The sequence below is a fragment of the Carassius auratus genome, chromosome 17 (assembly GCF_003368295.1).
Source record: "Carassius auratus strain Wakin chromosome 17, ASM336829v1, whole genome shotgun sequence".
In the NCBI taxonomy this organism is placed as follows: Eukaryota; Metazoa; Chordata; class Actinopteri; order Cypriniformes; family Cyprinidae; genus Carassius; species Carassius auratus.
Genome location: NC_039259.1, coordinates 22,957,847 through 22,967,769, shown reverse-complemented (window position 1 = coordinate 22,967,769; position 9,923 = coordinate 22,957,847). Strand labels below are relative to the sequence as shown.

Below are 9,923 nucleotides of genomic sequence, written 5' to 3'. Positions count from 1 at the left end.
AGGGAAAAGTAAGGACAATTCTGAACTAAATTAAATTTATTGAAACAGTTGCATCTATTTTAGCAAGTCATTTACTCCCCTTTGATTACATTTCTTTCTTTCTACAGGTTTGGTTCTTCATAATATTCTGATAGATAGATGGATAGATGGATAAATAGATAGACAGACAGAGAGATAGATGGATAGATAGATAGATAGATAGATAGATAGATAGATAGATAGATAGATAGATAGATAGATAGATAGATAGATAGATAGATACTAAGTGCATGACTATTTTCTCCTTTTTTTTTAAACCAAGCAATTCTTACATTCATGTAGTAATTTATTTGTTGTTTATTAAAAATTCATATATTTAAATACAACACACATAAAAAAAAAAAAAGACAAAAACAAGGAAACAGTCAAAAATTCATCGTTAATGGGTTTGGTAATGTAATCATTAGAATTACAAATAGTTTTTATTCCTGTAATGTTCAAATGTTATATTTCCTACTTACTGTCAGAGATCAAGCGGGTGTTTGGTGTACTTGTAGTAACACACTTAATGGTTAGTGTCTTCATGGCTTCAGCATGGCAACAATACCTTTCTGAAAATGTGACGGTATCGATTTCTTTATTTTTGATACCGTAAAACATCTTCAAACTCATCCAAAAGGTATCCGAAAGGCAGTCACCGACAACCAAAACAAGCACTGATGAAACCAGCTCCTCCAGTCCACATTTTATGACCAAACACAATGTAAAGACAAGACAGTCTAAATAGGCTTTTAGTCATCATTAAGGATTTGAGTTTCTTTAAGCAATTCTTTAGCTGTCTCTTCCATATAAAACAATGTCTATTGTTCTTCATCCATGATTAGCTCTGCATGTCTGTACATGGCGGTGTTATGCGTGACCAGTGTTTGAGGTTTCCAGCGTCTCTTCATAAAGCCAGCTCTGAGTGAAGTTTCCGGACTGCTCCATTAGCTCAAACAGACGCTTGAACTCACCAGGATACACATCGCCTGTCATTGTGTCGTCAAGGAAGCCCAGCTTTGAAATGAGTTCTGATCCACTGCCGGGACTCCATGAGCTTTGAAAACACAGAATACAAAAGGAAAGTATGGACACAGCCGCCTTTCTATAGGTTTAGAGCATCACAAACTCTAGTCTGTATTGAAATAGAGGCCAGAGTTCATAAACTTACTTAATTTGTTCTATCAGTCTGCTTTTCCTTTTGGCGAGGCATTGTTTCACCATCATAACCAGAGTGCTGCCGTTCAAGGGAGTCAGGTGAGAGTTAAACAAGTCCTCACGTGGAGTTATCCGCACTAAGCAAAGGTTATCACTCTGGGATTGCTGGGGAGAAAAAAAAACGTGTAAATGAAAAACTTGGGAGTTTCTCAGCTCATGTTTTGATAGTGAACATAACCTGTAATTAAGTGAGTGAGAGATAAATCTACGTTCATTCAGTCTGGCTCAGACCAGTGACTCATTGATCAATTCAGACTAATTTTTACTAATGATTTCAAGTTATTGATTAAGAAGACTTACAATCAAATTCATTAGAAAGAAGGATGTGATGACACAATAGTACAATAATACAATAGTGATAGTACCTGTGTGCCAATACTTACAGTCTTCTTTGAGGAGGGCCTTCCAGTCTTCTTGGTTACAGTTAGAAAGGATGACAATGGCTCCTGGTAATGAAAAAGCAGAAATGCACAAATACAGTACCATGCACAAACACACCAATCATTAATTGATAATTAATAATGATTAAAATGTCTCACCTCGTGCAGTAACTCAATATCACAGGCCATCTGCCAGAGGACACTGAAAGCCTGGTAGTTCTTATAATCTCTTGGACGGGTCACTAGTTTCTGAAAGAGAAATAAATCCTAATTCATACTTGGATCCAGCTTGAAAGCTCAAACCACTGCTACTTATATATCGTAGATGGAGATATGCAAACTCACAGTGTATTCTTTCTGGCTGATAAACATGATCAGCTCCACACGTCCGTACTGGAAAATGGAGCGGCGTTCAAACAGGTTGTAAATCAGCTTCCACAGTATGTTCTTCTCATTCCTTTGTGAGAAGATGCCCACAATTTTGACTGGGACATCTGCTCAAGAAATGGGAAGAAATCAAAAAACATTTAAATCACACATTTATTCCTTGATTAAAAGGATTGTTTCCTCATTCTCATGTTATTTTCCTTCTTTCTGCCCTTTCACAATACTCTGAATGTTTAGGCCACTAACCTGCTGACCAAGGAACCTCGGAGATGGCAAGGTCAGAAAAGAGCTTCTCGGAGTACATGGCCGGAGGTTTCATGCTGCCCTGGCCGATGGGATCCAGTTTAAAGAAGTCACAATGAACCACATCCAGCTGCCCTTCCAGTCTGTGCTCCAGGTCCTTTAAGATCAAAGGTTATTTTAGAGGTGTGCTGTTTTTGATTCATATCTATCGCGGTTACATTGACATTGATGTTCTTCGTAATCAAATAAAAGTAAACAGCTGGGAGGAGGAGCAGCTGGATGTGGGTCTTGGTTTATTTTTTTGGTTTAGCATTACGGTAGTATTAGATTGGTTTAGCATTACGTAAATTAATTCACCAATGGATCCTCTGTAGTGAATGGGTGCCGTCAGAATGAGAGTTCAAATAGCTTTTAAAAACAATGTCTTGCGAAATGAAAAGCTGCAGAGCCATTGTTAAGATGTTTTTAAACCATCTCTTCTGGTCAAAATACCAGTTCATAATCCATTATAATGCTTCGTCTAGTAAACAACACTTAATCTGTGAATAAATATTTCTTTCCTGATTTAGATGAGATTACTTTTTTCACTGGAGAAAGCAATATTACGGACAGTTGACTATTTTAAGTGGATGCAACAGTTTGAAGTTAAGGTTCTTATTTAAATAAACATGAAGCTTTTTAATTCCTGAGATGTTAACTAATGGACTGGGGTTGCGCAGATTATGATGATGTTTTTATCAGCTGTTTGGACTCTCATTCTGACGGCACCCATTCACTGCAGAGGATCCATTGGTGAGAAAGTGATGTAATGCATTTCTCCAAATCCGTTCTGATGAAGAACAAACTCATCTTGGACGGCATCAGGGTGAGTTCTGAATAACTGATGTAGTTCTAATAACAATCCAAAATTTATTTACTTAATTCAGTAGGGGAAATAGGGAATTTAATAGGAAAATAAGTTGATTAACTTGCAAAATAGTCTAAAAACCAACATTAAAAAAAGAATAAAGAATAAGACAGTGGATTGTCATCCTGCCTGAGAAATACTGTGCCTTGATATTTTTGCCATATTTATTAAAGAAATAAAAGCTGAGAGGGAGCAGAATGAGATGAGATCATTTCAGACGTCTACCTTCAGCTCAGGAAGGAAGTTTGTATCACTTTCCAGAGCAACTATTCTTTGAGCCCCACGGTTCAGCAGAGCGCGTGTCAACACCCCAGGACCTGCGGACAAGAGACAAAACCCAAATTAATATATTTAAAAATACTGACAGCATTTAATTATTAGTTGAGCAACACACACCTGGGTTACACTCAAATATAACAGCTTTCCCATCATCAATGTCTCCAGCGAGGTGGTCAGTCACGATTCTTGCGAGGGAAGGGTCTACTATGAACCGTCTCAGGTGTTTACAGGCCAGTGCTTTCTGTGTGTTCTCCTCCACATCACCCAAATCTAAAGGATCATACCGGCAGAGGGGGCGAAACTGTCCCTGCAGGGGCACGGCGACAGCAGAGAGGTTCCTCTGAACGCCTCCTGAGGATGGAGAAATTCGCTCTGGTTTGCCCACCTGAGCCGGGGTCTTCCTTGACCCGGAGGGGAATGGGTCTAGAGAGAAAGTTCTCAGTGAGGTGGACAAAGTCCTGTGCTTAGTTAAAGGCAGAGCAAAGTGTGCTGCAGATTTTGATGTTCCACAGAGTGTTCTTAAAGTCAGGACAAAAAAACGACATCCTCCACACGCTGCCATGATGACCAACACGCTTGAAGCCTGAAATCATATAATATGCAATAAAAATAGTAAATCCAAACCTCACCAATTCATTTTTTTTTATGCAATACTGTTGCATTTACAATATATGCATTATATATTCATATTATAAATAATATATTAATATTATATAGTGCATGTTAAATAAAAAATATAATAGGGTTTTCAAGCCCTTTAAAAAACTTTAAAATGTTATAAATTATTTATAATATGCATTCCAATAAAGTAATTTTATAGAGACTGTAAACACAATAAGCAATTTTCAACAGATAAAATGTTTTTTAGTTGAAAATTTACTAGAAAAACGTGTTAAAAATCTGATATTTCCTTGGTTTAAATGACTAGATAGCCATCAATGTAGCAATTTCACGTGGTTATATAAGTATATTATGATCAGAAATTTTCTTCGCGTAACTCTAATATAATTTACTGGAAATAACTCTGTAAATGCACATTTGAACCTTGGTTAAATGCATCACATAACGTATTATTGCTCAATGCTGTGGCAGAGAAATGTAATGTTACTCGTTTACTGTCGTGATAAATTAAACACATGCAGATTATTGGCTACACATCTATAGATAATCTGAACTCAAACTAACCTCAAATAACACGGTTCTTGACCACGAGATCTACATTAATGAAAGCTCAAAGCTGCGCATCACGCGCATCTGTGACATTGAACCCCGCATGTTGTTGACCCGATAGTGCCGCAATCCTATTGGTGCGGCGCACAATGTACGTCATGTTGCCGCGACGCGCCAGTTTTGCGCATTCTTGGATGCATTAATATTATTATTCTATTATTTGTTATTCTGTTATTCTAATATTATTATATGCAGGAAACATTCGTCTAAATGTATAAAGTATATAAATAATTATGAAAATATCAGATGTGGTGAAAACAGGATGTATTGAAACACAAAGGGCCAAATGTTTTTCTACACATAGTAAAAAATAATTGTCAAACTCCAGGTAATGGTCCGTATTTTTAAATCATTTTGCAAGTGTTCCTATTTTTATTTTATTTTATTTTTGGTTTATGCAAATTAGTGTTATCTGTCCGTACTGGCGTTCAAACTCAGGGCATAAACTATTACTGTTTCCATAGAGCAAAAATACATTTTAATAAATATTCTTTCTGATTAATCTGTTGACCTTCTTACTGATACAGTGGAATATATTTAATCTGACCACTTATCCAAACGTTATTATTATTTTTTCTTCACAAAAGCCTTGCATACAAGATCCAAGTGTGGAACATGATGTTGTAATTGTAATTGGCTTGCAATTTAAATCTCAGAGTGCACCAGATGAAACAATCAATCATTCAGAATAACTCAGTTACAAATTTGGGAGATGACCACAAAATGTTGTCACCTGAATTACTGTTCTTGTTGGCATATGAAAGCAATGGATCCAATGAGGAAATTCTAGATGACAAAACTCGAGATGTTTATCCATTTGTCATAAAAAAGTTGAAATATTTCATTTGCAGATGTTCCTTCAGTTTCAAGTTGATGGTAAGCAAACCACTTTAAGTGATAAATCCTCTACACTGAAGTTTACTCATAGTGAAGTGAGGCATAGTGATACACCAAGACTTGATCCTGACAAAAAGTCAATGCTTGTCAAAGAACTATACTTAACTGATTTGAAGGAACTAGCACATTGACAAGAACTTGTTTTACAGGTATAAATCTGAATCTGAATAAATCTGAATAAGTTTTCTCTCACTGCATTTTTTCTTTTTTAAAGGTTTCAGGCACCTAAGAGAATTCTTACTGACCAACGCACAGTATAGTTTATTGAACGAAGGAAATATTGCATTTAAATGCTAAATAAATAAATAATTATAATAATAAAAATAATGCAGTGCATTTCTACCGTTTGAAACCCCCAGCAACGTCACTTTGCCCCTGCCACTCAGGAGGTCTGTGAAGGCCACTGGTATGTAAATGACATATATGCACTGCAATACCATGGTATTTGTGGCATTACTAAACAAGCTAAAGTAAAAAGCAGAAATCTCTGCATGCTTCTCTTCTCTTCTGCCGTTTTACCCATGTTTTTGTGATATGAAATGAGTTTGATTAATGGATTCAAAGCAGTCATAAACTGATGGAGGATAAAATGCACGAGTTCTGCATGACACGTCTGTTGCTCTTTCACTGACGTTGCTGCACTCACTATTTTGCTCTCTTTCAGGCCATCTAAGATATAGATGAGTTTGTTTCTTCATCAGAACAGATTTGGAGAAATTTGGCATTCCATCACTTGCTCATCAATGGATCCTCTGCAGTGAATGGGTGCCGTCAGAATGAGAGTCCGAATAGTTGATAAAAACATCATCATAATCCACAAGTTATCCACACCACTCCACCAGTCCATCAATTAATCGTGAAGTGAAAAGCTTGTTTGTGAGAAAAAAATTCATTGCTTCAAAGGCATCTGTTTTCGCCTATGAACAGTGCTTGATCTGTGCATATTCCTGTCCTGATTAAGATGAGATTAAGCAATATTATGGATAAAGGATTCATATTTTAGCTATAAGAAACCATTTGAAGTTACAAAAAACATCTTAATTATGGATTTGTTTCTTGCAAACACACAGCTTTTCACTTCACAAGATGTTAATTGATGGACTGGAGTCATGTTGTGGATTATGATGATGTTTTTATCAGCTGTTTGGACTCTCATTCTGACGGCACCCATTCATTGCAGAGGATCCATTGGTGAGCAACTAATGTACAGGTGCAAATCAAAAAAAATTAATATCATGGAAAAGGTCTTTATTTTTTGTAATTTAATAAAAAAAAAAAAAGCAAAATTTCTTATATTCTAGATTCATTGCACACAAACTGAAATATTTTGCATTTAAATGCTAAATAAATCAATAAATAATAATAATAATAAAAATAATGCAGTGCATTTCTACCGTTTGAAACCCCCATCGTCGCTTTGCCCCTGCCCCTCAGGTCTGTGAAGGCCACTGGTATGTAAATGACATATATGCACTGCAATACCATGGTATTTGTGGCATTACTAAAAAAGCTAAAGTAAAAAGCAGAAATCTCTGCATGCTTCTCTTCTCTTCTGCCATTTAACCCATGTTTTTGTGATATGAAATGAGTTTGATCAATGGATTCAAAGCAGTCATAAACTGATGGAGGATAAAATGCACGAGTTCTGCATGACACGTCTGAGTGTGGTCTCTAGGGGGCGCTGTTGCTCTTTCACTGACGTTGCTGCACTCACTATTTTACAGCTAATTGGCTAATAATGTGTGTCCGACATTAAAGTGCTGTTTACATTGGCTACCTAAAATAAACGAATCTATTGTATAAAGACTTAACACATCTTTTGAATGAGAAAAATACCTCTAAACTGCTTTTAAATTGCCAAACGTTACTTTTAGTGAAGGCAGTTTTAGCTAATTAGCAGAATTAATAAGTTTTCACTGCACATCCGACGCATTCATATTTTTGGCAGGTTTTTTTTTATTAATTAATGCAAATGTAATTAATTGATTGACACTATCGTTTTGTGCATTTTTATGTATAATGACTCCACACAGCTTGAAGTCTTTTGAGTAGCTTGTGTAAAGTTAGAAGTTAGACACTGTTCAGAACAGCATTATAACCATCTGCTGTGAAAGAGACAATATAGATATTTAGCTTAATTTGACTTTCCATTTCAGTTGGACTATGTCATATCAACAGTGGTAATATGTAATTCTTCTATGATAAAAATGGTAACTAAATTAAAAACTTAAATTAAAAACTTTTTTTAGATGATCATAAATATTAGTTAAAATGGCTACACATAAGATTTGATATAAAATACATGTATACTGTAGATATTTTTAATTCAGTCTAAATGTGTGTGTGTGTGTGTGTATATATATATATGTGTGTGTATATATATATATATATATATATGTGTGTGTATATATATATATATATATATATATATATATATATATATATATATATAAGACAGAATTTCTTTTTATGATAGCCTTAACTCATCGTTGCCTAAATAAAAATAATTATTTAAAGAAATGTAAGATATACATTGCATTCAGCAGAGCGATTAATCTAATTCAACGTAAACGTTTGTTTACATACTATATGGTTATAGTGTCTTGTATATTTATTATGTTTATATAAATACACACACATCTTATGTGTGTATATTAAAGGTGGAGTGTGTAGATTTTAGCGACATCTAGCGGTGAGGTTGAGAACTGCAACCAGCGGCTCAGTCCCCCGCTCACCCCTCCCTTTATATTAGAGAAGTTACGGTGGACGCCACAGGTAAAGATGTCCTTGATGAAGACAGCAGAGAGCAATGAGATATCTTTGCAAAGTTAAATTATGGAATTATATTTACTTTGTTCATCATTGTGTCGGTGTTTTATTCGCAAGAACAAAGTTACGAAACGCACTCTGTAGAGCTACTGTAGAAACATGATGATGGCGACTTCCGTGTAAGGGGACCCGAGGTGCATGTATCTAAGGTAATAAAAACATAACAGCTCATTAAGTAAGGTCTTTATACACCTCTGAAAACATAGTTATTTATATTATATTGCATTTCTATAAACAGATTGATGTAAATATTACACATTACACCTTTAAGGAAAAATATGTTAGATTTATATATAATATAGCCAACTTATATATATATATATATATATATATATATATATATATATATATATATATATTATAATATATACAAATGTGTGTGTGTGTGTATATATAATATAGCCAACTTATATATATATATATATATATATATATATATATATATATATATATATATATATTATAATATATACAAATGTGTGTGTGTGTGTGTGTGTGTGTGTGTGTGTGTGTGTGTGTGTGTGTGTGTTTTATCATAGTCTTAGTTTATGGCTGTCTAAATATATAGCTTGCTACCATTTGACATTTTTGTTATTGCATGGTGTGGGCTATATGACATACTACTTTTTTTTTAGATGATTGCACTGCATCTGTTTTGTAACATGGCCTAGGGAGTACATATACATTCAGTGAAGTTCACAGAAACCAATTACCTCAAGAGTCAGAACTAATTCACCATTTTACTCAAGTTTAACCAACACTGACAGAGCAGTTAAGCATTAATGTGTATTCAAATACAGGCCAAATTAAAATATACTCCTTACTTTACTATGTTGCGAATCTGAAAAACAAGGTTTGTTGTTGAGAGCATCATCAGTTTTCATCAGTATCACTGTCATAAGTCATTTTGTTACAGGTTTCTTCTCGTGGCAGTCTGGCTTGTTTGTTGTCATCATTGCTATTCATTTCAGACACATACTGTATTTTCATTTTCCTCCCACCGAGCAGAAAGTGTGTGTAGGATGATGCTGTACTGACATTTCTAACAGATCTGCTGTGATTTAATTCACACCAGTTTTTCATGCCCTCTCTGTAGCCTGATCATTCCTGACACTTGATTAGAGTCTACAAAACTCTCAGAGCTCACAAATACTCCTGCATGGTGTGTGTCGAGAAAATCATATAGTAGTTCTCAGCAGTCAGGCAGTGCATAAATGTTGAGATTGTTTCTGTACTTCAGTGAAAATTGACATTCGTGGTTCCATGAAGAACCTTTAAAATCCATGGAAACTTATCATTGCACAAAAATCTTTAGATGTAAGTCGATTGTATTTTTCTGCTGGTTTTATCATTCTCTTTGACTGAAAGCTGCATCTAGTATCTTATAAAACTAACATCTTTAGTGATGTTTAAAGGAATAGTTCACCCACATTTGCTCTCTTTCAGGCCATCTCAGATGTAGGTGAGTTTGTTTCTTCATCAGAACAGATTTGGAGAAATTTAGCATGCCATCACTTGCTCACCAGTGGATCCTC

General features: G+C 35.1%; 1 protein-coding gene across 1 annotated transcript; it reads right to left on the bottom strand.

The window, feature by feature from the left end:
- Positions 1-341: 341 nt before the first annotated feature.
- Positions 342-4,750, bottom strand: LOC113117639 (dimethyladenosine transferase 2, mitochondrial-like). The gene is made up of 9 exons (XM_026286442.1): positions 4,618-4,750; positions 3,550-4,015; positions 3,379-3,470; positions 2,250-2,403; positions 1,962-2,110; positions 1,776-1,865; positions 1,620-1,682; positions 1,190-1,341; positions 342-1,075 (listed from the first exon to the last, which is right to left on the bottom strand). Exons 2-9 carry the CDS (start codon positions 3,992-3,994, stop codon positions 889-891), a joined length of 1,332 nt encoding a protein of 443 aa, XP_026142227.1. The 5' UTR covers positions 3,995-4,015; positions 4,618-4,750; the 3' UTR covers positions 342-888.
- Between the last annotated feature and the right edge of the window lie 5,173 nt (positions 4,751-9,923).

Coding starts and splice junctions, on each gene's coding strand:
- LOC113117639 (XM_026286442.1), bottom strand. CDS start 3,994: ATGGCAGCGTGTGGAGGATGTCGTTTTTTTGTCCTGACTTTAAGAACA. Junction 2,111..2,249: donor CGAGGTTCCTTGGTCAGCAG/GTTAGTGGCCTA, acceptor TTTCTTGAGCAG/ATGTCCCAGTCAAAATTGTG. Junction 1,342..1,619: donor GGCCCTCCTCAAAGAAGACT/GTAAGTATTGGC, acceptor TTTTCTCCCCAG/CAATCCCAGAGTGATAACCT.